Genomic DNA, 25,732 nt, shown 5'->3' on the forward strand with positions numbered 1-25,732 from the left:
TGGGAGTTGTAGTCCTTTAGAGTTTAGAGTCAGAACTACAGACACCCACACACGAACTACAGACATCAGATTCGAGTTTATTGCAAGTTAATTTGTTTTTGGTGTATGCAAACATAAAAAACACAAGAAAGTCAATTGTAAGAGAGTGAAAAATATAACGATTATAAAAAGGGTGTTTTTCATTAAAATAATAAAAACAAGTATTAACACCAAATATAAATATACAAAAGAATCAAAAAAAATCTCAGTACAATTGATATATGACAATTTATGACAAACTGCAGTGTATAATATTTGAAAGTAGAGGGATGTGCAGCACAAAATGGTTGTAATGTATTATTGTAGCTACTATGTGTGAATTATGGTTTTTGTTCTATATTATTCAAATGCATATCCACATTCAAAGTATTTGTATCAATTACGCCTATTAGGATTTAAATATCTTCCCCCTTTTTAAAAAACTTTTGGTTACATCCCACATTTTGTTTTTCATGTGGCCCTAATCTTCTTCCGTACATTAGAATGCTTGCGCTCTGTAAGCCATTACTATTTTGTCAAGCATAATTTGAAATGCATCACTGTACGTTAAAAACACGTTGAAATGTTCTTATAGCGCATTTCTTGATTTTACTGAATGGGGCATCACATGGCACACACGCGAGCACACACACACACACACACACACACACACACACACACACACACACACACACACACACACACACACACACACACACACACACACACACACACACACACACACACACACACACACACACACACATCATGTGTGTTCATGAACAAATTATACTGCAAAACTGTTGATAAAAGTCATGGCTTCCAATTCCATACTTTTTAAAGGGTTTTCCCAACTGTGGCTTACTTTTCCTTTCTTGTGAGCCCCCTGGCGTCAGAAATTGATAAACAACTGAAATTCACTGAAGCCTGCCATTGCTGACCACTCTCTTCACATTCTCATTGCATGGGAATTAAGTGAAGGCAAGTGTTAGAAACTGAATAAATATATCTCAGGATTAACTGTCATCCTTAGCATTAGCTTTTTTATCAGCCTCATTCAGATACTCCTGATCAGCATATATGAGAAAGCCAGTAAAGGTGCTGTCTGTCCAGAAAGGATCAAAAAAGAGTCCGTTCTGCTCCGAATAGAAGATCTGTAGCCACACCTGGTCAGACTGCTGCAGCTGGAGGACAGTAGAACCAGATGCCACATCATGGTTCCCTGTGTTTGCATCAAATGTTTTGATCTTATATTGGCCATTATGGACCAGCCCAATGGCCAGGTGCTTGTTTGCCAGAGTTATATCATATGTGAAGTAATAGACCCCAGGGACAGCACAGACAAACTTCCCACTGCTGGTGTTGTAGTGATTCCCTTCATTCAGCAGAATCCGGCTGAAGCGGATGGGCAATCGCTCTTTGGGGTAGCTCTTTGTCACTGCCACAGAGAAGGCTGATCGAGCTGCACTGCCACAATTACATCCTCCTGGAGCTCCTTGCTGGCCCACGTCACCCAGCTCTCCTTTTGGGCCTCGTTTGCCCGAAACCCCCGGTGTTCCTCGCAACCCCTTCAGTCCTCGAGGTCCAGCCTTGCCGATGACACCTTCACGCCCTTTCACACCTGGCTTGCCTGTGTTCCCTGCCCTCCCTGGATCACCTAAAAAAGAGGACATCCATGTGTAAAAAAACTCAGAAGTGTGACTGAATACTTCCCTCTTATATGATATTGGTGCAGAAAACTACATACCCTAAGTTCTTCTTTTCAGAGGGAATCTGTATTGTTGACCAAAATTATTTAATAGCCAAAGACATTAAGATATTTGTTGGGTCACTAGAAAGGTTCAAATACAATAACAGAAATCCGAATAAGCTTGATATATTGATAGATTGGAAATAAGCAATGATGACAGTTGCCTATTCAAATCCCCTAACGGACTAAGTATCGCTTACAGACTGACAATTTGAGAGATACCAGTCCACCTCCTGGGTGCCGAGGTGCCCTGAAGCAAGGCATCCAACCCCCACACTGCTCCCCGGCTGCTGCATAGCTGCCCACTGCTCCTAACACTAGAATGGGTTAAATGCAAAGTTTGTGCTGTGTACATGTGTAACAAGTAACGGGATTTGATTTAAATATTACTTTCCATTTCTTATAAAAAACTATTGATATCACCAATCATAGGTAAGTCGGATTGTAATTATTTATTTACAGCTGGTGTCTCTGAGGCCCCAAACAGAAGCAATGTTTCTCTGTAGCAGACTTTTGTTATTAGAGTCATCATCGTAAAACTGTAAATCATCATTAAGGTTCAAGCTGGTTCTGTTATATTAGAGAGCTGAGGGTCTCCACAACCCCAAACAATTATGCATTACGATAGAAGACATTCAGACAGTAACTACCTCCGTCTCCCTTTGGTCCCTTTTCTCCATCCTTCCCGTCCGGGCCATCTTTCCCTGGATGCCCCATAGGGCCCATGTCCCCTGGTGACCCAGGGGCTCCGGGGTACCCGGCAGGCCCCTGTGGACCTTGCAGACTGCAGATCAGCTGGGAGGAGTGGATGGTGATGTTGCGACCTCTCTGGGGCCAGGAATATGTTGATTGGGAAAACACAACTGACGGCAAACACAACAGCACACATATCTGGAGCATGATGGTTGCTGTAAAGCCACAAGAAGATTAAACGTTAATGTTTACATCAATAAATGTGTGAACATTTTGTGAGTTAGTTACAATCAGCTGATTTTAATGTCTTTTATCATAAAACATCTGCCAAAAACACACCGGAATGGAAAGTGGTGACAGATTAATGCATAGTATCAGCTCAAATCTGAGGAAAACAATTAGGATCATGTTGTCTAAGTCATTGTCATGCTCTGACTCAGATCTTACTGATTAATATGAGATAAATCAAAGCAAAGAATGCCGCCTACATTATGTTTTTCGCCAAGGGAGTGCGTAAAACATTTCTTAATCAGAGAAATAACTCACCAGTTGAGAATTTATGACCCATAGGTATTTTCAGCTCTAAGTCCTTTTTCTGCACGAGGGCACAAACATTCCAACATTGTTTCTTAATAATCGGATGAGATAGCATTCTTCATGAAAAGAGCTGCAGAGAAAAGTGCAGCCCAGTGAATCAGTCCATAACATCCGCCCTGTTTAGCAAGTACATGGCCAACAAATAGTTTCACAGTGATGTCATCAAACTAAAGTCAGTACAGCAATGGTGCACAGCTGAAGTGGTGACGCATTGCTTGTTCAGAGTCAAACTCTGGGAAAAAAGTATATTGTATAACAGACATGTTTAGAACAAAGCATATAAGGTTTGTTATACTGTATACAATTGTGATAGTGACAACTGTGTGCGTTTTAAATATAACTCCCTAACAAGATTTTCAAGTGCAAAATCCGACAGAACAGAAGGGTGGTCTGCAGTATAGAAGTGCATAAAACGTAATATGAATATTACCAGATGTGTTGCTGCTTACAGGTGCAGTGCAGAGCCAAGAGATCGATACAATATCACAGCTGCTGGGCGAGGCAGTGCTTTGTATAGAGATCTACTGTATTCACCTTTAACTGGAGCCATGTGAACAGAAATGGTTTCTGAGACACATGCAACAAAAACACACACAAACACATGGTAAAAAAATACAAGTTCTTAAAATCTTGCACGTACTGTAATGGAGTAGTTGTATTTGTTTTTAAATGTAGATGTCAATTAGTAAAAAGAGTTGGAATAACATTTAATTGGGCAAGAGGTGGGGTGGGGGGGGGGGGTAGTGATGTCAGAAGCCCTGCGTTAGTAATATTTGCATTCAATCTGATTCAAAAATGTATGTGGTAAAGTAAAATACACATACTGCACACATTAATCCACTGTTGTTAACAAGCTCGACTCTTTCAGAGAGAATTTGTGAATATCTGTATAATCATTTTATGGAATTTCTTTTTACACTTCACTATCCATCGTTCATAACCACTGAAGAGACAAGCTATATTTTACCAATACAATATAATCTTTAAAAAAACTGTTCACACAAGTATTCAGGGACACATACATTTTATTATAAAAATTATGCGAGAATCCAAATGAAAAAGTAGTTGCATTTGATACTATTGAGACATGAGGGAGGCGCACTAATCTAAAAAAAACAGCACTTACATTTTCTCACTTAGAACAAAAGCATATATCCTTATTGTCCTATGGTCTGTCAACCTGTGGCCTCAAAAACAAAAGTATTCCAAAAAGAAATGAACACATGTACACGTTTTGACGAGTGTGTAACCAAACAGTAGCTGAGTCTTGAGTCTGATTATTTTGACCGAGCAGCAGCTCTGGTAAGAGTCCTTAGGAGAGTTAAAGTGAGTCAGCACATCACTGTCCCAGGAAGGAAGCCATGGGATCGTCCTCCCGGCAGCGTTTCATGCGGAAGGCCTCCATCTCCTCCTCAGTGGGCGCCTTCACTTCCTGTAAGCTGTTGTACGGCCTCTTCCTCTCCTCCACCTGCATTATTGCCTCTATGTGCTTCACCCGCTTGTCCTCTGCTTCGAGTGCCTGGGAGGAAGAAAAAGGTTGTAGGGAAATCAGCAAAACCGGAGATGAACACAGAGCAACATTTTGCAATCTGAATCATAAAACAATTTACCTTCTTCAGCTTCTCCTTTTTCTTTTCTGCGTCGTCTGAATCGCTGTCGTCAGAGTTGTGCTTCTTGTTTTTCTTGCTCTTCTTTTTCTTCTTCTTTTCTTTCATCATTTTATCTCGATGCATCTAGGGACATGGACACGGTTAACTTGCAATTACAGGGCTGGTAGAGCTTTTTATGTGTAGTAATTCAAGTTCTCAAAACAAAACCTTTACCATCACATTACATTGTTAGTATTTAGTCAGACTTAGAGTGTACAAAAGAAAACAATTATCTCGTTTTTACAAGTGGGATGAGTGTATTTTAAAAACATTTTAGTAAACGATTATATATTTCCTGCACAGCCCTAACTTTGAAAACACAAAGATAAAGTAATTCAAAACTGTCACACCCTGCAGCCCTTGTAAAAACCCTGCAATGACACAATTAAAGCGGTCAAATAAACATAAAAGTTGTCTCAGCGCCACTTACTTCCAGCAGAGTCTTGGGCGGTTCTTCCTCCTCCTCCTCCTCCTCTATCAGTCCCTCCTCGAATGGAATACAGTCTGTGTTGTTCTTCAGGTTATAAAGACAACAAAAGCACAAAATAAGTCACAGAGCTTAAGTTATAAACTGATGTGTGAATCTGACAGAGCCTTCTGACACTTTATTTACTTACCACTCTAAGTCCAGCATCTCCCGTGCAGTAACTCATCTTGACCATGGAGTGACAACACTTGTATCCCCAGTAGCCGTCGTTCCAGAAGGAGCCCCAAATACACTAAAGACAGGAGAAGGATTTAAGTTTTTATACAAACAAAATTCAGCGAGACGTTTCTCCAGTGTGTTCAGCTGTCCTTACAGTGTGGTTGTTAATGAGCACATCCTCCTCGTACTTGGATCGTGCCACTGCCTTGTCCTGCCCCTTCAGTACTGCCCCGTGACGAGAGTATTCCACGTAGTCTTCTGTCTGGGCCAAGAGCAGCTCCCTTGGCGGAGCATCCAAGTGCTCTTCACCTCCGTACTGAGAGTCACACACAAAAGCAGAAGCATCATCAGTGAAGTCTGCAGCCTGGAGGGTTTAAACTACTGTGCATCTTGGCAGAGGGCGGATGACACCCTTCTGCTCAGCCGTTACCTTTTCTAAAATGCTGTCCCTCTGTTTCTCCTTGAAGTCCTCCTTCTTGACCTTGAAGGACTTGTGGAGCAGCTCCAGCTTGGTGGGGTCGGCCTGCAGATGCACCTCTGATCCCCTCTCATAGGCCTCCCAAGCAAACACTGTCACGAGATGAAGCATTGACAGTTATCTACGAGGTACAGCACAGATACCGGCAACATGCATATGTGAGAAGGAATGGAATATGTAGTATCTCATTGTTAGGGTTTTAGGGATTTGGGCAGCATGATATAAGGTATGGGATTACATGAATGTTGTTCCCCTAATATCACTTGTTATAAAAATATAAATGTTCAAGTTTATGCAGAAATCCAGTATTCTTTTTTTCATAAAAACATTTGAAAAGACATTTTAAAGTGCAGTTTCTACCGAATACTGTCTTTCAACTATCTAAAAAATAAGCCCTGATTCTGTTGGTGTCCCATCTCATATCTCCCTGTCATATTAGAAGAGTGGACTTGGGTAAAAAGTCCCCCCTAAAGCATGTTTTAATTGAGCTCCATCTGCAAGCTGAGGTTTGATGTTATCTCCTCAGAAGTAAATGAATAAGTAGAGAAACAAAATGTTCCACAACTCTGTTTGCGATATCAGACAAATCACAGATCTGAGTGGGATTGGGGATTTACATTGTGTTTGAGCCATGTTGATGGTGGCCCCGCTATAACGGGCAAAGTTGTCTCCAGCATACCCCACCCTGTAAGAGAAAAAACATTTCAAAAACGTTCTGAATGTATGCCAATTAGATTTTTTTTAGCTATTTGGAAATACAGTATCAACCACTTACTCGTCGGGGTTCATGCCGGTGTTGGAGTACGGGTTCTCTCTCATAGCTCGAGTCTTTGGATCATAATATGCTGAATTTGGATCCAAATTCCTCAAATACTGCAAGAAACAGACATGAGAAGTTAATATTATTGGTGGTCTTACATAATCAGTTTAAAACAGTGGACATTAGAGGTATCATAGTAGATCAGCAGATTGCCCGAGTTTCCAGAGGTTTTCCGTACTTTAGCTGTGTCTTCTCTGATACGCAGGTTCCTGACAGTGATTCTTCTCTTGGAGTCAAAGTTCTGACCAGGCATGTCGATGTCATCTGCATATTTATCTTCATCCTCATCCTCACTGTCGTGTTCTCGCTGCTGCAGAGAAATGATTCAAAGAAATAAAAGTTAGTCTACAAGACAAGAGACTGCCTGACTCGCTTTACATTAGACAACAACATCTTTATTGGGATTTTGACTGAACACTTACAGCTTGGTCCAGTTTTCCAGAAGCCAACTCATCCTGAAGCTTCTGGGCCTTCAGGGTCCTTTTGGCCTGTGAAGCAGAAAAAAATACAAAGTGAGATCCCAGTGGTAAACAGGAAGTAGACAACACAGCTATAATGACAATGGTAACACAAAGGTTAACACTCGAACAAAGCCTGATTCAACACTAGACTGCTTACCAGATCTACTTTGGCGTACTCTTCCACAATGCGCTGGTGGTCCTCAGGGTCATACCCGTTCCAGCGATCTCGCTTTCCATCATAGTCCAAGTCCAGCTGTACCTGACTGTGTTCATCTGGAGCTATGCTGGTACCTGTGTACTTCGCCCCAACTTTTCTGGGTCGCTAATGAGACAAAGATGAAGGTCAAAGGTTAACAGTTATGATACAATTATTTTAATGTACAGGATTATAATTAGTGGAAGTTCCTCCCTACTGGAAGATTCAAGATTGCTTTATACCTCCAAGCAGTCCTTCTTCTTGTGTGTCATGGCACCACAGTTTTCACAAGATCCCTTTCGAAATTTTGTGGTGAGAGAAGTCTGTTTGGAAGACAAAAAAAATTATGCTTTCACCTTTCAGCTTTATTTGTAACTACATGAAGATAACTGATTGATTAACCCTTACATCCTTCACTCCTCTCTTGTACCACTCTCCAATGGTTGAGAATTGCATCGCAATTTCTTCCTGTGGTCTCTGATGCTTGAGTGTGGGCCTTTTCGACGGGTCGATGTACCATGGCACTGATGAAATATACTGTGGGATGTGAGGATTGATGTCCCTGGAAAAGAAAGGAAGCAGCACAGGTAATTCAAGTTAGAACAGTATTATTGTAAATTAGTAAAACTACCCACCTATGTTTAAATTAATGGTAAGTTCAATGAAAAAACTAAAAGTTATCTGTAAACTAGGTGCTCTTTTAAAGGCTGTATTTTCTCTCTTTATGCAACATTGATGTACTTTAAGCATTGTTTTTTTTCAATGTGTGTGATCTGATCTGTTTGTGCTCTTCTTCCACCACTGCTGAGGACCGACTCGCTGTGCAGATATTTATAATAATAATAATAATAATACATTTTACTTGTATTGCACTTTTCATTTCAGCAATTTCAAAGTGCTACAGAGCAGGGGAAAAAAATATGTTAAAAGGAGAACCTATAAAAGACATTGAGCAAAATGCTTTTTTAAAAAGATGTGTTTTTAGGTTTTGTTTGAAAAAAATATTAATATATAATATCTTTAAAAAAATATTAAGAGATATTAACTTACTTTCCCTCCTCATCCACTTCAGCGGGAGCATTTCCAAGCTTCCTCTGCTCCTCCAGCTCCTTCTTCTTCCTCCAGTCCTCGCGGGTCATCTTCTTGGGCTCATCCAGGGCTACGAGCCCCTCCGGGCTCACGCCAACGGTTGCCTCCTCGGCCATGGCTGAACCTGCCAACAGACATATAACAGCTTTAGCCACAAGTACATTTACTCAAGTACTGTACTTAAGAACAATTTGAGGAACTTGTATTTAAATATTTGCCACCTTTGACTTCTAGTCAACTACAACTCAGAGGTTGTGTACTTTTACTCAACTACCTTAAGCCACTTTCCAGATTTGCATTTGTGGTGTGAAAGATGAACAACACTTAAATAAGACTTTAGTTACACGTGGAGTAAATTCACAAGCTACCCTGCAGCATACAAGTTATGAAATAAGCTGCACCTTTACCAGCTGTGTTGAACAGATTAATGCATCAATAATTCAAATAATAACATATAATAAATATTTTTCTGAAAAAGGCCGATCTGGATTGTGAGTACTTTTACTTTTGGTACATTAAGTATATTTTTATGCTATACTTGAGTAACATTTTGAATACAAGACTTTTACTTCTAGTAGAGTATTACTACCATCTGTTACTTCTACTTTTACTGAAGTACAAGATCTGAGTACTTCTTCCACCTCTGGCTTTAGTAAAGCCGTGTGACACAGCGAGGGGTTTATTGGATACACATAAATTACAGTAAATAGATGTAGATATTACTAATATACCCTTTGTTGTCGTGAATGCTCCTCTATCAGTGATTTAATGGTGTATGTCCACAATAATTAAAGTTAAACCGAAGCTATCCATCTCACGTTAGCTAAACTTTGCAGTTTACCAGAGGTGTGTCTTGGGAGTGAAATAAGTACTTTATATCTAATTATTTAATGTAACCAATAACTTGCTTACCTTGTTCAAACACAACAAACACCTAGTGGATTATATTTCCCCGTCAAATGGGTTTTTCTGTGTCTGTTTGCGATCCTTCGTTATGTTTTGACTAACACACGATGGTGGCCATTTTACATCAACTACAGCTACGTCACGTCCTCTCTTCTTCTTCTTTTATTTTACGGCGGGCTGTAAACCAACGTTTATAGGTGCATGTCGCCACCTACTGTTCCGGAGTGTGTAACTTCAAGACAAACAATTTATTTACAATATTAAATGAAAGAGAAGAAAAACCCCACTATGCTGTATTCTACAAATCAAACCTGTATTGATCAAATATTGAAATAAAGCCATTTGAACGTAAAGCTGAACACGTTTAAACCTTTAAGTAGGCCTATTTTAAGTACTATACCAATAAAGTGGATAATTCGTTATTTTTATGTTTAATAACATTATGTGGTTCCCAACATCAGTGCTGCCAGTGCTTATTTAGAAGAAACATATTTTCTGCTGACATTGCTTGTTCTTTAATAAAACAAGTCCAGCAGTGGCTCAGTCAGTAGGGGCTTGGACTGGGAACCGTAGGGTCGCCGGTTCAAGTCACCAACAGACTTGAAATATGGAAAGTGGACTGCTACTTGGAGAGGTCCCAGTTCACCTCCTAGGCCCTGCTGTGGTGCCCTTCAGCAAGGCACCGCACACCTCCAATCCCCCCCTCCCCATTGCTCCCCGGGCGCTGCACGATAGCTGCCCACTGCTCCTAGTACTAGGGTGGGTTAAATGCAGAGGACTAATTTCACTGTGTGTGCATGTATGTGGGTTTCATCCTCCGATTCTAAGTACGCTTACAAAATATGGCAGGTTTGCATAACGGTGAGTTATTTAAAGCCTTATAATTATAATTTTATTGACTTGACTCTCAGACAAGATTTGTATTGCTAGATGTGAATGTAAGGGAACGTAATACTAGATACCAAGTGTTTATGTACTTTGATTTTATTATCTAACTAGAGATGGCAGAATTGAATTACATTACTTTATTTCTCTGTGACTTCAATCCTGAGCTTTGACCCACCTGTGAACATAAACAAAGTAAATCACAAAAGGAACATGCAGTTTTTGTAGTGAGAAGAATCATCTAAAGTCTTGATGACTCCAGTGGGTTTATTTTTGCATTCCTCAGAAGCACCAGGCAGACATTGCTGTGCCTAACTGTAACATGGACCAGTGAGAACACTATTTTGATCACTCTTGTATTTAGAAAGACAAGGTTAAAACAGTAACAACAGAAGATGAGATGCCATTATGATAACAGTTTGGTCAATGGAAACTTCTCACCTTTTTCTTAATACTCCAAACATTAAAAAAAAGGCTGAACAAATGTAAACAATGTTGAGAGAACAAACAAAAGAACAGAACAGCACCAGACACAAAGAAACGTATCGGCAGAAGTATAAAGAGACGGACTGAGTCAATCTTCGAGCCGTAGCACCAGTATACCCCCCCCCCCGTGAGTCCAGCAGTCTGGGGATGAAAAGGCAACGCAGCACCAAAGTAGGTACCAAAATATCAAACTCTCACAGTCTTTTACTAAGTTTTGTTATCCTTTGAGTGTCTTATAAAAGTTTTTGCTGAGTTGGGTGTCATTTGTAATCATCTTCAACTCTCCCCCACTCCTCCCCATCCACCTCCCCATCATCATCATCATCATCATCATCAGCAGCAGCAGCAGCAGCAGCAGTATCTTCATCCACATAATCCCCCCATGTGTCATAAACATTGCCTCCTTTGTCCTCCTCTTCGTCATTGCTTTCCTCCGGAGGACCAGCTCCATACAGCTGCTCATCGTCCTCATATTCAACTATCTCCATCTCCTCCATGTCATCCTCTTCCTCCCCTGCTGCTTCTTCTTCGTCTTCTTCTTCTTCTTCTTCATCGTCATCATCATCATCAACCTCCTCCATCTCTAGCCCACACACCTCACCGTCCTCCACCTCACCATCTTCCCTCTCGTCCTTGGAGGAGGTAGGAGTGGAAAACCCTTTCCCTTCAGTCCTGTCTGAGAGGTGCAACCTGCTGGAGGGGACAAAGCTGGAGGTAGCAGTCTTTGTGTTGATGTACAGACGTGGAGGAGGCCCCGGCACAGGCGCCCTGACCGGGCCATCATGGGAGGTCATCGGAGCAGAACTGGCTCCCCTGGAGTCTGCGGCCATGGTGCCAGGCAAAGCCATGGCCCCAGGCCTCATGGTGGGCACATATTCACGAATCTCCCCCGGCTCCAGGGGGTCAGGGCCACAGGGGTCGTGTTCACTGCAGGACAGCTTGCCATCCAGCTTGGAGATGAAGAGCATGCCTTCACGATGCTCCTTACAGTAAGAACTGGGGCACATCTCACAGAATGAAGCAGCTTCTTTACCACAGACGTCACACTGGTGCCATGGACACTCCCAACGCCCTGGAAAAAAGATCACTGTCGTTACCGAGTGTAGAAATGATTCGGGGCGTGAAGGTATTGAAACTGTTGCCGCTCATTGAGTTTTAAGGCAGAGCTCTCAGTATGGCTGCCAACAAAACTGGGATTGTAGTTCAATTTGTACTTTTATAAATGACAAAAGCCAATATTGAGCAATTTGTTGGCTTGGCTTTTTTATTTAGTTCATTTACAAAATGTTATTTAGTTGTATTGTAGTTTATTCAACAGAACCAATAGATGTTTCTTTTATTCGGCCGCCTGCCAAAAATACTACCTCCCCAAATAAATGAAAGTGATGAAAAATAAGAACCATTGATTTTCAGAATGGTTATACCCCTAGATAATGTGTGTTTTTACCTCACACCGGCATCTAAAATCTGACAATTTTAGCCAACATTTTCAAATGCGACAGTACGCTCTTAGTCCTCTTTCCCCTTTACTTGCCTGCAGGCCTCTTGGCCAGGTTGAGACAGTCCGCGTGATAGACCTTGGGGCAGCCCGGCTTCTTACAGGACACTATCTGGCCCCCGTCACCACAGCTGAAGCACTCGTCCTCCCTCTCCTTGGTCACCTCTTGTTTGGTCTTTTTCTTCCTCCTACCTTCCTTTAGTTTCAGTTTCTCAGCTGATGGCTGATTCTGAACAAGTAAATCAGAGGTTACAAAGGCAGCTCATTTTAGAGGTGTAAATGTGTCCCTGGTTGTTGAAAGGGTTTCCTAAAGCTTTTTACCTTAGGCCGGACACCCAGGAAACCACTGCAGTTCGATGCCCCACATTTACAGGCCGTTTTCCCATTGCCAAGACACTCTAGGTTGTAGTTGAACTTCAGCTCCACACCTAAAGTACATGGTTTATTCGATCTTTGAATCTTGTAAATAGATGCATTCTTATTCCTACACAACACAAAAGACCAAATTGAAAGTAGGCTGTCACTGAGACCTTGTTGGATGTCTTGTAGAGCAAACAACCCGACCCTGGTGTCTCCATTCACAGTCCACTTCTGAGTCTCACAGTTTGGCTGGCAACTGTGGTTCATGAAGCGAGCCTTGTTCCCTTTGGGCCCCGCATCAATGATCCGGTCCTAGAATAACAACAACAAAAAACAGGTTTGCACCACGCATCTGATGTCTATCATAAATTAAGTGTGCTGCTAAGCCAAATCATAAAAAGAGGGGTGTATTTCATCACCTTGTCCAGTGTTAGCATGTAGAAGTTACAGATGTCGTTCTCCTGGGCGTGTTTGATCCTGGCTCGACATTCTTCTTCATCGATCACCTCTCCCACGTATTCACTCACAAAGGCTCCCTTACAAGCACCAGAAAAAATGAGAATGACAAAGTATTAAAAACTTAAATAAATACATGAATATCATAGCCATACATTTTCAGATTTTATCTCTTCTTCTTTTCAATTGTTTTGTTCATTGAAAGTTTCAGGGATTTCAGCAGTTAAATTCTGGGCAAGTAAATGTACTTATAGTAGTTAATTACCTCTGACATGGTAGTGATCATAAATATTAAGTGAAGTTATCATAAATAAACAATAATAAAGAGAGGAAAAAAACCAAGAAAATAAATAAAATGTTTACAAAAGAGATAACATTATTATTAAACCTAAAATGTAGGTACACATTAAGTGAAAATAAATAAAAAGATAAGAAATAAAATCCACACAGATCAACAAATTATGTAATAATAACAATATAATTACAATGTTTTGACCTATCCAATTTCTTCCAACATACCTTCTTGATGTCCGACACACCGACCAATCCCCAGCCACACCCCAGTGTCCTGAAAATCTCCACGGGTGTGTACTGGCGCTTTGTGAAGGCCTGGTTCTGACAGCGCTCTCCTGCCGCACACACCTGAGGGTGGCACTCGTACATCAGCATGCGATTAATGCACTCGGAGTCGATGCCGCACGGGTTCTCATCAGACGCCTTACAGTTGCAACGTGGGATCTCCGATAGGTCAGCAGTAATGACCTGCACCTTCCCAATTAGTTTGTTGACCTAAGACACGGACACAGGGGTGTGATTTCTTTTTTACCATTCATCTCGTTGAATAGCTCTTTAGTCTGGGTAGAAACGTACAAATTAGTGTTTGGTGACAGGCAGTACCTTAATGTGCCGGTATGGTGGAGGTTTCTTGTCATTCTTTCTGTCCTCCTGAAGTTGCTTCATCTCTTTTTCTGCTTGGAGCTCTTTGAAGCGCTCGGCTGCATCAGTCAGTGCTTTAAGACAAAACAGGATCTTTGGTTTAATAAAACACATCCTGAATATGTTAGTGAATGTCAAAAGCAAAGAAAAAAAAATGGACACGATTGCATACCATTTTTATACACTGCATCTGCACCCTTTCCCATTTTCTCTATGTTTTGAGTATCACCGTCCATGTAAGGGAAGACTCTGGCTTGGTACGTCCACACAAAGTCTTTGGAGCCAAAGAATTGCACAGGAAACTCTCCCACCTCATGTTTCATCCTTAAGATGTTGCTCGGGACATCTTTGGCCAGACAGACCTCTGCAGGCCACCACCTGAAGAGTCAGACCAGGTTTCAGAAATACAAACATGGGTACATTTAGCAGTAGAGACACAATGTGTAAGAGGGAAGGCAATGTTGTGACTTTACCTGTAACGCCCCCATTTGACCCACAGTATGTCTTTAATACGAGGTCTCTTTCCAGCTTTGCAGTCATTGCAGAACCAGTTGCCCTGAGGCATCTCAATATTCAAACATTCCTGATGAAAAGCAGCGGGACAGGCCTCACAGCACAGCAGACTGCCTCCTACACCATCAAAGCAAAACAAACCAATTAGGTTATATGCTTTATCAGTTTGTTTGCTTCATTAATGAGTCCATAAAATGTTCAAAATGATGACAAGTGGCCATCACACAGTGTCAGGGCTCACAGCTTATTTGTAGGAATCAAGTACAAATGCATTATATAATTTTTACTCATAATTGCAGTATTATAGCCATTGATGATAGGTTAAAATGACCTTGAAACAGGAGTAGCCTTACCCTCTGAGCACACAAAGCACCAGCTCACGTTGATGTGTTCATGGTTCTTGCAGCCCTTGCGGGAGGTGAAGTGGTTTGGACAGAGGAAGCTGTTGTTTGCAAGCACCAAGCTGCCTGCTGCCATACAGTTGTCATTGGCATGATAGGCCACAGGACAGCGAACACAGCGAGCCAACCGACCTACAATACAAATACACAGGAGCAAAGACAGCTTAAGCAATACACACTTGAACTTGATTTGATTTGAGAGGGGTAATGCAATTAAATGTTGTTCCACTAAGAAGCTTTGAACTGATCACAATATCTTTATTCGTCCCATAGAGGGGAAATGTATCCATTTTGCAGGACAGTTGACACTATGAAGGTGATCAGGACTGTCTAAACCGGTAATAAATAGTCAAGGTTACAGTATATATTTGCCAAGTTAATGGTGGCACAGTAATGCAAAGTTCCCAATGTTGTCAGAAACCTGAGAGACGTAAGATCTATGGTCATCAGGTCTTAGTTTAGAAAATAATGACATATGTAAAATCAACAAGGCTTCAAAAATGTGTCTACAATTTCTAACATGTCATTGTTATTACTATATTGTGGAGCTTACCTTTAGTGCTACAGATGTTGAGAGGGTTGGTGATGTGGCAGGACAGACACACATGCAGAGAGCAGCGGAAGCTTTTATTTTGTTGCTGGGTGGCGGAGTACGCCATTATACAGTCTGTGTGGTAGAACTTCCCACACAATGGTATCATGCAGCGCTTTACTTCATTATCAGACTTCTTACACACAAAGCATGTGTGGACACCTGAAAGGGAAAGAAAACCATAAGTAACCTTTGTTGAAGTGTGAAAGGACACGTACTTTATGAGTGGTCATTCAGCCCTTTGTCAGACACAAGATGTACGCACCAGCTTTGCATTCACGACAGAGGAATTTCCCCTTGGGAGCCACTGACAGGCCAATACACTGCGGGTGAAAGGCTCCATAACAGTGTCCGTCACACACCAGCAGGTCTCCGGTTCTCTCACACACCTGCACAAACACACACAATAAGATGTTATCGTTCTACCCGTTACAAAAATGATGTGCCATGCCATATAACGCTAGAGATATAGAGTTTCTGGTAGATTATCTCACCTGACAGACATTCTCCTTTAAGGATGTGGCTCCTATTTTCCCTTTGACATCCACTTGAGAAGAGAGGTTTACAGAGAGCACCTTAAAAGATGAATGTAGAGATTAGGGCTACAACTAACATTTTGCATAACACGTGAATCTTTTAAAAGATTCCAGTTTATCAAAGTCCAAGAAAATGTCTATGGTCAGTCCAAAACCCAAATATTTTTACTTAAATATGATACCACACAGAGATAAGCAGCACATCTCCTGATTTAAAGGGCCATAATATTATTTTCTGCCATTTTTGCATGACACTTGTTTGGTCATCAACAGAAAATCCACACCTCAGATTTGGGGGTTAGTGTTCCAGTGTGTAGGTTTTGTTTCTCCACAGTGCTGCAGGCCTCCACCTCAGCCTCCTGCTTTGGGGTCTTGGATCCACGAGGGCTGGACGGCCTGTTTGGAGAGAGGACCTCTGGGAGGTCTTTGCTCTCCGAGTGTCTTCTGGCAGCAGCCGTGGCCGAGGATGCGCCGGGTAGAGGCTTATCCCTCTTTACAGATCCAACCTATCCAATGGGAGATTTAATCATTTTTAGAATGGTTACTTATATCTTTAGCATCACACTGTTGTACCCAATGAGGAAAGTAATTGCTTTGAATTTTTAGTACCTGAGTCTTCTTGACAAGCTCTTTCACTTCTGAGGTAACTCCACTTTGCTGCTTTGGCTCCTAAAAAAGATTGTGATGTTCATTTACCATCTTTTACCACCAAGTGGGATAGTTGTCAACTGATTCTCAACATACCTTCTTCTTTGTATGAGCAACAGACACTTCTTCTATGGTACAATCCAGCACCTTCTGAGACAGCTTCCTTGGCCTCTTTCTTTCTTGGACCGGGGACCCTGTGTCTAATTTAATAAACAAAACAACAATTAATGATCTTTTAAAATGTAAAGATAAAATCTCTGGGGGAAAAAAGTTATTTCAAAAATCAATAAATGTTATATTTGCAACACTATTCTATTTAAAATTATACGGCTAGCTAGATAGATGAAATACGATTCAACAGAGTATCTGGAAGACAAACTTGTTTACCAAATTCAGGAGGTAGATCAGTTTCATCTGCTGTCTCTGCATCGAGGAAGTGTTGTGACGTGGTCGGAGATGCAGAGGACACTACAGGAGAAAGTTCATCCCGAGACAGACTCCCTTCCAGCTCTGTTGGAGCCTCGGTTGGCTCAACAGAAGACGGCGCTGAGGTAATTATTCCCGGTGAGTTGCTGAGATCATGCAGCGCTGTTATCCCTGATGTCTGCTGCGTACACACGTGCAAGTTAAGCATCAAGTTCCAATGATATTTTAAAAATGTTCAGACAGGAATTTGCCATTTGTGTTTGCAATGATATCTTAAAAAAGAGCATTGATGATGAAAAATGATGTAGGTGCATGTGTGAATATTGTTGGATTATGTTTTTCTGGAAGACAGAACATTTCAGGAACTAAGTAAAAAGAGACATTTCACAGTAACACCAGTTGCTGTTAAAAAGAACAAGTTGTGGAAGATCATTACCGTTTTGGAAGATTCTGAGCTGTGTTTCTTTGATTTTTTTTTGGGGGCAAATATTTGTTCATACTCCTCAGTTGACTCCAGGAGCCTTTTAGTTGGTTTACGTTGACGCTTGTTCTCCGAATTACCTGCGCAAATACACAACAAACACAATTACATCTTTAATCATGTGTCCACAATGAGACACACATATTAGGTACACAAAATAAAAAGAAGTAAATCAAGAAAAAAAAAGTTCAGTCTCAACACAACTCACACAGGTATAACACTCTCATACGCATTTTAATATCTTAGTCAACAAATGGACCGTAGCAGTTTGTGTCTTACCAGATGAGCTGCTTGTCTCTGAGATATGCCAGTCACTTTCTGCCAGCTTCTCAACTCCCAGATCAAGATCTGGTGACATTCCGCTGGTGTAAGACCCATTCATGTCTGCAGGCACCTCACGCATAACTTCACACTTATTCTCAGCGGCCCCCTTAACCATCTGCCAGCGCTTCTTTGGAGCCACTGTGGATCCTGAGTTTTTATCGAGGTAGCTGGCCAAGGCATCAGTAGTGAGAGTAGGACAGGACCCAGGATTAGCCAAGTCAGCGTGGCCACTAACAAACTCCCTGCCGTAAGCCAAGTCAGCCAGATCTGAAGAAAGTCCAGGTATGAAAAGTTTCAGTTTGGCAGGTAACCTTTGTTTTCTACGCTGCTTGTCCGAGTTCCCAATCTGAGAGATAACGGGAAAGCTTTCACAATGGTAGGTGTCAGCTGTCATGATAGCTTTAGTCCTATTGGTTTTCACCGCTGTATTTTTAATGGATTTCCCAGACCTCCCATTCTCTGTTTTTATCCCTAGGGCGAATTTATCACAGGAACCCTTCAGTGGGTCCACCCCTGTAGAAGTAGGGATTACAAGAGGTTCCTCCTTTATGAGGACCGGGGATGGCGGGAGAGCTAGGGGTGTACCATCTTGTTCTCTGGTGTCATGCATGTCTTTCAGCAGCATTAGGAAGGTACTGAATTTATAATTGGAATCAGGCCGAAATGTGTTCCCTTCTGAATCACTGCTGTCCTCCTTCACAAGAGATTTAAATGTTAGTTCCTTGACATCCTGGAAAGCGTCCATTGGAGACAGAGATGCAGACGTGGAAGTAGATACTGACAGATCTGGGTTTTCTTTCTTGACCTTAACAGGCTGCACAGTGGGTACACTTGAGTCCAAACACTTAGACCTCATCAATGAGCCATTACGAATTTGTTTCTTATCTGGTTTCCTTGCACGCCTTTTTGGAAAGCTGTGATTTGTAGAGGATGAGGCCTTGCTGTGCAATTCCAAGTTCGGAGACTTTTCAGTTTGGATTGCTGCATCAGCAGGTATATTTTCAAGAGAATCATCAGCATGAGAACCTGTTGAGATTTGGCTTGTGGCCAGTGCATCTTTGAGATCTGTCTCTACCTCTGCTTTCAGAGCCCTCGTCATCAGACGACTGCTTGCAGGAAGATTCATAGAGTGCTTTTCATTTGAACTGAACAACAGTTCATTACAGCTGCCCAAACTCGGTTCAGGATGTTTGTCTTTAGATCTTAATTTCGAGTGGTTCACTTTCTCAGTCAACTTCGTTTTAGCTTTCGTGGAACACTGTTCTTTCGTGACAAGTCTTTGTATATCCTGTATAGGAGACACTGCTGTGCGTTTAGGACGATGCAGTACTGGAACTGAATCCAGGTCTGCATACGGTGAGTCCTTTGGCTCATCTTTCAGGGCACGAGATGTTGTATGAAAATGATCCACTGTGTCTGTGATGGAAGATGACTCCTTTGATCCACCAACTATATGGCCAAATATGTCTGATAAACATTTCTTTTTCTTCTTACAAGCTTTGCCCCTATTGTTTTGAACAGCAGCAGAGTTTTTGATGAGATCGTGCTCATTGCCATTGTGGGTCATATTGGCTGATGGAGGTTGAGCAGAATCCACAGAGACAGAGGGGGCCTCCTGTGGCTTTTCAGTAGCGAATGGGCTGGGCACACGCTCCTCTCCATTGACGGATATTGAAAGTATGCTTTCAGTATTCCTTTGTCGATTCAGAAGAAGAGACTCAGCTTCTGTCACACTGATTTTCCAGGCAGTCAGTAAACTTTTGGGTATCTGCCAAGAAAAGAAATAACATTAAAAATAGGTCCACAATAACATTACCTGATATTTTTAAAGCAATTTCTTGAATTTACCGTATACTTGTAGTCCTTCTCCTTCTGCTTCCCTCTTCGTCTAAGCACAGGTAAGCCGTCAAACTGATGGCCTCCCTCAAAAGGAAGAACGGCACTCCCGGGGACCCAAGCCGACTCTACTGTCTCCCCAACCGTCTCCAGGAAATACATCCGACAAGGACGGGGATTCGGAACTGAAATTAAATATAATCATATATTTGTTGTCAACTTATGAATTACCTTGTGCACACAAAGTATATTTCCTTTGGAAGGTGTTGCCTAATAGGTAAAGTTGGAGGTATGGTAAACTATTTGGTTATACATATTAAAATCTAATTTCCTCTGTGGCTTTACTCACCTTTCATCTTGGTGCAGATCCCCTGGTCACAGGTGATATGGCAGGGCCACCAGGGCCGTCGGTTGAATTTGGCCCACACCAAGTCCCCTTCTACGTATTTCACGGCAGGAAGAAGCTTTTTCTTTGGGCTGTTGGACTAAACAAGACAATAAAAACACTTTAATTTATAATCCAGAAAATGTTATTGTATGTAAACCACAAAAAAATCTCAATTTAATCAAATATTTTTGAATAAACAGTTTAGGTTTTTACGTAACAAGTTTAATTTCTGTTGCACTTAAACTATTCTCTGTTGTTTTGAGTGCATGTGTAAAACTTTTCCTCCGTACACATGGCATAATTCATCTCTAAACGATCAATAAAAGATTTTTTAGGATGACATTGTTACAGCTGGTGATGAAAGGTGGTCCAGTCACAATAAAATAATGACTTCAACCAATGACATTCTTGCTCCCTTGAAAGTACATAAAAAAGTTAAACTTTGAAAACATAATGTAGCTTTTGTTGTACAGCGGTAAAGTTAAGAAAGGATCCAACGTGTTTCAGACTTACATTGGAGTTGGTGCCAGCTGGTGAAATAAGTCCATGATCAACAGGAGATGCAAGTTCAACATCACTGTCTGATTCCTCGTCCAAGCTCCACCCATCCCTCATAGTGATTTCCGGCAGTGCACTGGGGCTTAGTGTAGGGTTGAGTTCAGATATAGTTTTGGACATCAGGTTTAAGACAGTAGGTTTGTATGTTCTTTTATCCACCCCTGAGCTGCTCTTCCTACTGTCACTCACAGTTCGGTCCTGACCCAGCTTTTGGGAGTGGTAAAAAGGTGCCATGTCCGCACTACTACTGTCCTCACCCTCATCGTCCTTTTCCTTGATGTCACTACTGTCAAACAGTGTAGACTCAAAATGCAGGTAGCCATTGGGAATGGGAGAACATCCCTCCATGCTGTCAGGACTGTGAGGGGAGAAGCCATTTGTGTTCACATCCTGAATAGTCTCAAAGGAGGGCTCTGTATTATCATTGCCTGGAGAAGAAGGCAGCTGCACTGACGGTGCCTCAAATTCGTCATTGTCATCATCATTATCATCCTCATCGCTGATGGGGCTTGTACAGTGCAAGTTGTTCCTCGGTTGAAGGTCCCTCTCTAGGTCCGGCCTGTTGACCACAGTGTTAAGGACCTGCAGCCTCTTCAGCCGGCTGTAGCGGTGAGATCGGTCTGGCTGATTGTACCCCAGCACAGCAGGCTGTTTGATGCTGGAGGATGGCAGTTGCACTGCTGGCGGTTGGTCTGATCCACGTCTCACACTGCCACATTGGTTTCCATAGGAGGTGCCTACAAGACCATTGCGGGGCCTCAGCTCTGGCTGGCCTGAGCCAAACCCTGAGCCTACCCTAACAGCCGGTCTGTATGACTGATTCATGTTGTCATGGCTATATCCTGTCAAATAAAGAAAAAGGCAGGTTAGACGGGGAAATGTACCATTTAAGTTTCTCAGTAACTACAATATGTGAAAAATGAGACTTGTATACTGTTAACACAATAAAGCTGGAACGCACATAAAATCATTGCGGAAATAGAGCGACAATCATTTCGGGTAAACAGACACCTATAAAGTAGCACAGGATACCATGAACTGAGCGCGCTCACAGAGTAATAAGCCGACTTTGCATGGCCTCCATACTAGAGGCCGGTCGGACTGAACAGGACAAAACACAGCACACATCCGCTGCCCCGCTCCAATCACACATTTCATTCACAAACTATCAGAAAATAGAACCGCTTTGTCTGATTATTGTGGGTCATGGCGATCGCTGACTTCTACAGTCAATTGAGGAGCGCTGTAGTGGAGGTGGTGACACTGAGCCATAACAGTGAGTGGCTCACACAAACAAGCTACAGCCACACACCGATAGAGGAAGCTACTATTAACTCAAAAAGGGCTGATCGGCAGTAAGTTCACAACACTATCAACACGTGGAAAAACGAGAGAAACTCACCATTTGGAGGTCGACCACCGTGAAACCAACAGCGGATGTTTGATAATGTTGCACAAAGCGAGTGTTTTTCTCGGTTTGTGGAAGCGTATCTGCACAATCCCAGCTGCAGCAGCACTAGCAGTAGGCCAAGGCACAGCTCTCATTCTCTGCACTTCATCGCTTCATTAGCCCACTGAAAAATGTCACCCAAATTCAAAATAACAAGTAAATCTCCATTACGCTGCAATAGCGTACAACAGCGAAATGAAATATGCCATAACCGGTCCCCTAGCAGCCACAGCAGCTTATTTACTACATGATTTTTGCCTGCTGTCGAAGTGCCCCCGGTTATGTTAAAACAAGCCCAGACCGACTGTGTTGGTGAGCAGCAACCAATCCGTACTGCTACCCAACCCCCCGTCTGCACAGGGCCGTGACACTCACCCTCTCGATACACGCACGCGCGCACAATTAAAAGCACGCACGCACGCACACACAAATACACGTGCACGCGCATCATCCAGGTGAAGTTTATCATAGTTAATGGTTTATAATATCTGTATGACATAATAAACACTAATGAATGACTTGTTTTTGACATGTACCTCATTTCTACGCGACTCTCATTGTTCCTGGGCTTAACTCTAATGACAGGCCTGTGTTTCTGAGTGTGTCGCAGGGACATAAAGAATACAACATGATTGCATTGCGCAAACAGCAGCACGGCCTCTCCGGTCATACTAAACTCCGTGCGCCATGTTGCCTTTCCACTGAGTCCTCTGACATGAGGAAACAGGCCGCTAGGCGCTCAGGAAAAAGAAAATAAAGGAGTCAATATGGCTGTAAGCGTGCATAAAACTGGAATTTGCTCCGAACAAAAACTCCACTGATCGTCTTCCATCTTGCCCTGAAGTGACACCAGTAGGGATTTGAACCGTGTATTGCAGATCAAATTGACATATATCCATAAACACGAAAGCACAATAGGGCTGCTGCAGTGGGCCAGTCCTTGAAGATCAAACAAAGACCATCCAGTTACATGCCGACTTGTCAGCACAGGAACTTACCTCTGTGCGGATTTTTAAAAATACTATCAAGGTTGTTGATTTAAACAGGTAGGCAACTCATATCTCAAACATTTTTGGTGTATGATCCAGTAGAAACACTTTCGAGACGCCACTTATTTACCCAGCCTGATAGATCATCTGTCTAGCGTTTACACTCATTACTTGTATTTACCAGTTATGCTATCTCACTGTGTAACACGTCTAATAATACCGTGATATCAGTAGGCTATACGACGTCATTTAATTTTACAGGAGGTGAATAAAGGTTTTATATTACTATTGTCTGGGGATGCGGGCCCTCTTGTGTCCACAGGGAGAATTACATGCTTTTGATTTGACAGGAAATTGAATAGGTACGTGGAAAAAAACCTTTTATTTTGGTTTCACATACAGCACATTAGCATTTATTATACAAACCACAACGCATTTTTTCAGTTTTTCCGTCATTTCCCCATCTACTAAACAGCATAACACACATGTAAATCTGGAAGTGCTTATAAAGTGAGTTTGGGGATGATAACAGGCTGTTACAATACATACAAATATTCACAAAGTGCAATAATAACAAATACTTTGTTCAAAAAGACATTATGCAGTGAATCTTACCAATTCAAGCAATTAAAAAATGTATTGCAGTGCTGCGATTTTAGGTATGATGCAGGATAATATCACAAAATAAAACACAGAATGAACTTGACGACATATAAATGATAACTGTACTTCAACATATTTATACACAGGAAAAAGCTTATTTGTTTGGCTGTAGGTTCTAAAATGCAGTTTTATAAATGTAGAAAATGTCACCAAGAACTGAGTCATAAAATATTAAAGCAGAGAAAGAACAATTCAAGAGGAACAAAATGCTTAATGAAAAAAAGATCAACTCACAAGTGAAGTTTTAACCATACAGATAAACACATTTTTTGCCTTTACTGATTAGTGCGATTAATTGATTCACATGCATCTCCGCCAAACTGGAATAACATACTTCTAATTGATTAATGTATTGTGATAAGACGAAGACAATGTCCAACACTGTACAAACACTCAGTCAGAGCCATTTCTAGATAGAGGCAAAAAGTTATTTCCTCCAACATTTGAGATACATGATCACCCTCAGCATCTTCTTGCTCATGCATGTTTTGAAGCACTGGAGAGAGAGCTGCAGAACTATTCACTGGTTTCATCCACTTTGCCACTGGGCTCACAGAGGGGTCTTTTCTCCATCAGTGTGTATGGAAAAGGTGGAACATCACAGCTAGTGAAGTCCAGTTTCTTGGGAACACTGCAGTTAATAAAGTCAAGTTTCTTGGTGCTGTCACAACCAAACTCCAGCTTCTTGAGCCGAGCTAGATTCTTGATGCTGCCGGGGGGCCTGCCGGGGCTGACCTTGTATCCTGCCGCTTTGGTGGTACCAAGAGGCCTTCCCGGGCTGGTTTTGAACCCAGCTGCTCTAGTTGTCCCGAGTGGACGTCCAGTACTTGTACGGTATCCTGCTGACTTTGTGGTCCCTGATGGCCTCCCTCTCCGCCCCGACTTAACTATGCCCTTCTTCTTTTTAGAGCCATCCAGCCCTGCGGCCTCACTGCTCCTGATTCTCACTGTCTGAGGGTGAAAGTCATTCTGGGTGTCTTGCATTTGGCATATCATGGCTTTGTGCATGCCCTGTGGCAAAGGGCCAAGGCCGGCAAGGGACAGCTGCAAACCAGGGGTTGTCGGAGAGGGGTAGAATTTGTTGGATTGTGTGCTACAGAGATCAAAGTGGCTGGCTGGATGACATTCCTCTGCCAGTCCACTCATACAATAGTCACTGCTGCTGCTTGTCACTTGATGCATCATTTTCTGTTGGAGTACAGAGAAATACAAACATTAGGAGGAAACACTGCTCCCGCAAACGTGAACCAAGAAAAACACTCAAAAGCATTTTTAGTAGCTTACTTTTGATGGAGCCAAAAGGCCTTTTAGCGATGCAACACAAAACACAATTCACGTCAAGACAAAGCGAGGTAAACTACAACTGTAATTAGCAAAAAGCAAAACAAGTCGTGCAGAAAAATAAATGTTTCCGCATGCAAATGCTTATTTATTTTAAAAACGTAAAATAAATAGTTCGTACCTCATTTGTTTGGTGAATGTTAGATGGAAAGGGTTAATTTCGGATCGCATACATTATCCTTTTCTGTCAGCGACAACATGTTTATGAAGATGCTGCTCAAACTACGCCCTGGCGTCCATGAGTATTGTCTTGCAGTGGGGCTGGAATTTCTGTTGCTTATTTCATGGCCATTTAATCCTTTAAGCAGAGGTTCAGAGGAGAGGAGCAGCCATTTTCGCCTGGATTTTTTTTTTGATAAAACAGGATGCGCTGTCCACGCATGCGCACATAGTCATAAAGGAAACGGCAAAGGCAAATAAGTATCCCCCATTGTGTTTCTGGCAGGTTAAACAAAGACGTATCATAATAGCGTGCGTATCCAAAATATAGGCCTAAATCATATTACAATCTAAAATAAAAATGTACACTAAACCATCAATAACATTATCTGCTACATTGTTGAAATTGTCCAAGTACTCTAATCCAACTAGACTTTTAAATCAGTATTGCTGGTAAGTGCTAGAATCTAAGAGTGTGCATGTTCCCAGTTACAACAAGAGAC

The 25,732-nt window shown here is 41.9% G+C and overlaps 4 protein-coding genes across 7 annotated transcripts; all 4 read right to left on the reverse strand.

The window, feature by feature from the left end:
* Window positions 1–103: 103 nt before the first annotated feature.
* Window positions 104–3,507, reverse strand: c1qtnf2 (C1q and TNF related 2). Of its 2 annotated transcripts, none has more exons than XM_063877231.1 (3): window positions 3,489–3,507; window positions 2,419–2,676; window positions 104–1,675 (listed from the first exon to the last, which is right to left on the reverse strand). In XM_063877231.1, exons 2-3 carry the CDS (start codon window positions 2,666–2,668, stop codon window positions 1,035–1,037), a joined length of 891 nt encoding a protein of 296 aa, XP_063733301.1. In that variant the 5' UTR covers window positions 2,669–2,676; window positions 3,489–3,507; the 3' UTR covers window positions 104–1,034. The 2 variants fall into 2 exon arrangements, with proteins under 2 accessions (XP_063733301.1, XP_063733300.1); XM_063877230.1 differs by lacking the exon at window positions 3,489–3,507 and adding an exon at window positions 3,008–3,180.
* A 558-nt stretch (window positions 3,508–4,065) lies between these two features.
* slu7 (SLU7 homolog, splicing factor) lies at window positions 4,066–9,447 on the reverse strand. The gene is made up of 15 exons (XM_063877198.1): window positions 9,310–9,447; window positions 8,359–8,521; window positions 7,717–7,870; window positions 7,551–7,631; window positions 7,270–7,434; window positions 7,074–7,139; window positions 6,830–6,961; window positions 6,607–6,704; window positions 6,449–6,516; window positions 5,784–5,923; window positions 5,508–5,669; window positions 5,325–5,426; window positions 5,138–5,221; window positions 4,669–4,791; window positions 4,066–4,577 (listed from the first exon to the last, which is right to left on the reverse strand). Exons 2-15 carry the CDS (start codon window positions 8,511–8,513, stop codon window positions 4,398–4,400), a joined length of 1,710 nt encoding a protein of 569 aa, XP_063733268.1. The 5' UTR covers window positions 8,514–8,521; window positions 9,310–9,447; the 3' UTR covers window positions 4,066–4,397.
* A 960-nt stretch (window positions 9,448–10,407) lies between these two features.
* On the reverse strand, window positions 10,408–23,170 carry nsd1a (nuclear receptor binding SET domain protein 1a). 3 transcript variants are annotated; one of them, XM_063877167.1, is made up of 23 exons: window positions 23,076–23,170; window positions 20,583–21,469; window positions 20,031–20,166; window positions 19,694–19,866; window positions 17,801–19,613; window positions 17,477–17,601; window positions 17,002–17,221; window positions 16,711–16,814; window positions 16,576–16,635; window positions 16,251–16,472; window positions 15,925–16,005; window positions 15,696–15,819; window positions 15,392–15,592; window positions 14,791–14,970; window positions 14,398–14,554; window positions 14,097–14,302; window positions 13,886–13,998; window positions 13,508–13,777; window positions 12,952–13,068; window positions 12,703–12,844; window positions 12,494–12,600; window positions 12,209–12,401; window positions 10,408–11,746 (listed from the first exon to the last, which is right to left on the reverse strand). In XM_063877167.1, the coding sequence occupies exons 2-23, from the start codon at window positions 21,450–21,452 to the stop codon at window positions 10,935–10,937; spliced, it is 6,426 nt and encodes a 2,141-aa protein (XP_063733237.1). In that variant the 5' UTR covers window positions 21,453–21,469; window positions 23,076–23,170; the 3' UTR covers window positions 10,408–10,934. The 3 variants fall into 3 exon arrangements, with proteins under 3 accessions (XP_063733237.1, XP_063733238.1, XP_063733236.1); XM_063877168.1 differs by lacking the exon at window positions 23,076–23,170 and adding an exon at window positions 22,030–22,392 and having other exon boundaries at window positions 17,002–17,218; XM_063877166.1 differs by lacking the exon at window positions 23,076–23,170 and adding an exon at window positions 22,030–22,392.
* A 259-nt stretch (window positions 23,171–23,429) lies between these two features.
* si:ch1073-44g3.1 (uncharacterized protein LOC797133 homolog) lies at window positions 23,430–25,441 on the reverse strand. Its single transcript, XM_063877260.1, has 2 exons — window positions 25,192–25,441; window positions 23,430–24,917 (listed from the first exon to the last, which is right to left on the reverse strand). The coding sequence occupies exon 2, from the start codon at window positions 24,912–24,914 to the stop codon at window positions 24,246–24,248; it is 669 nt and encodes a 222-aa protein (XP_063733330.1). The 5' UTR covers window positions 24,915–24,917; window positions 25,192–25,441; the 3' UTR covers window positions 23,430–24,245.
* Between the last annotated feature and the right edge of the window lie 291 nt (window positions 25,442–25,732).

Source organism: Eleginops maclovinus, chromosome 23 (genome assembly GCF_036324505.1).
Source record: "Eleginops maclovinus isolate JMC-PN-2008 ecotype Puerto Natales chromosome 23, JC_Emac_rtc_rv5, whole genome shotgun sequence".
Classification (NCBI taxonomy): domain Eukaryota; kingdom Metazoa; phylum Chordata; class Actinopteri; order Perciformes; family Eleginopidae; genus Eleginops; species Eleginops maclovinus.

Coding starts and splice junctions, on each gene's coding strand:
- c1qtnf2 (XM_063877230.1), bottom strand. CDS start 3,113: ATGCTATCTCATCCGATTATTAAGAAACAATGTTGGAATGTTTGTGCC. Junction 2,677..3,007: donor GGGTCATAAATTCTCAACTG/GTGAGTTATTTC, acceptor GTGGCTTTACAG/CAACCATCATGCTCCAGATA. Junction 1,676..2,418: donor GGGACCAAAGGGAGACGGAG/GTAGTTACTGTC, acceptor CCTCTTTTTTAG/GTGATCCAGGGAGGGCAGGG.
- slu7 (XM_063877198.1), bottom strand. CDS start 8,513: ATGGCCGAGGAGGCAACCGTTGGCGTGAGCCCGGAGGGGCTCGTAGCC. Junction 5,427..5,507: donor TGCTCATTAACAACCACACT/GTAAGGACAGCT, acceptor TCCTGTCTTTAG/TGTATTTGGGGCTCCTTCTG. Junction 4,792..5,137: donor CGCCCAAGACTCTGCTGGAA/GTAAGTGGCGCT, acceptor CCATGTCCCTAG/ATGCATCGAGATAAAATGAT.
- nsd1a (XM_063877167.1), bottom strand. CDS start 21,452: ATGAATCAGTCATACAGACCGGCTGTTAGGGTAGGCTCAGGGTTTGGC. Junction 19,614..19,693: donor AGAAGGACTACAAGTATACG/GTAAATTCAAGA, acceptor TTTTCTTGGCAG/ATACCCAAAAGTTTACTGAC. Junction 16,636..16,710: donor TTGCTCATACAAAGAAGAAG/GTATGTTGAGAA, acceptor AATCTTTTTTAG/GAGCCAAAGCAGCAAAGTGG.
- si:ch1073-44g3.1 (XM_063877260.1), bottom strand. CDS start 24,914: ATGATGCATCAAGTGACAAGCAGCAGCAGTGACTATTGTATGAGTGGA.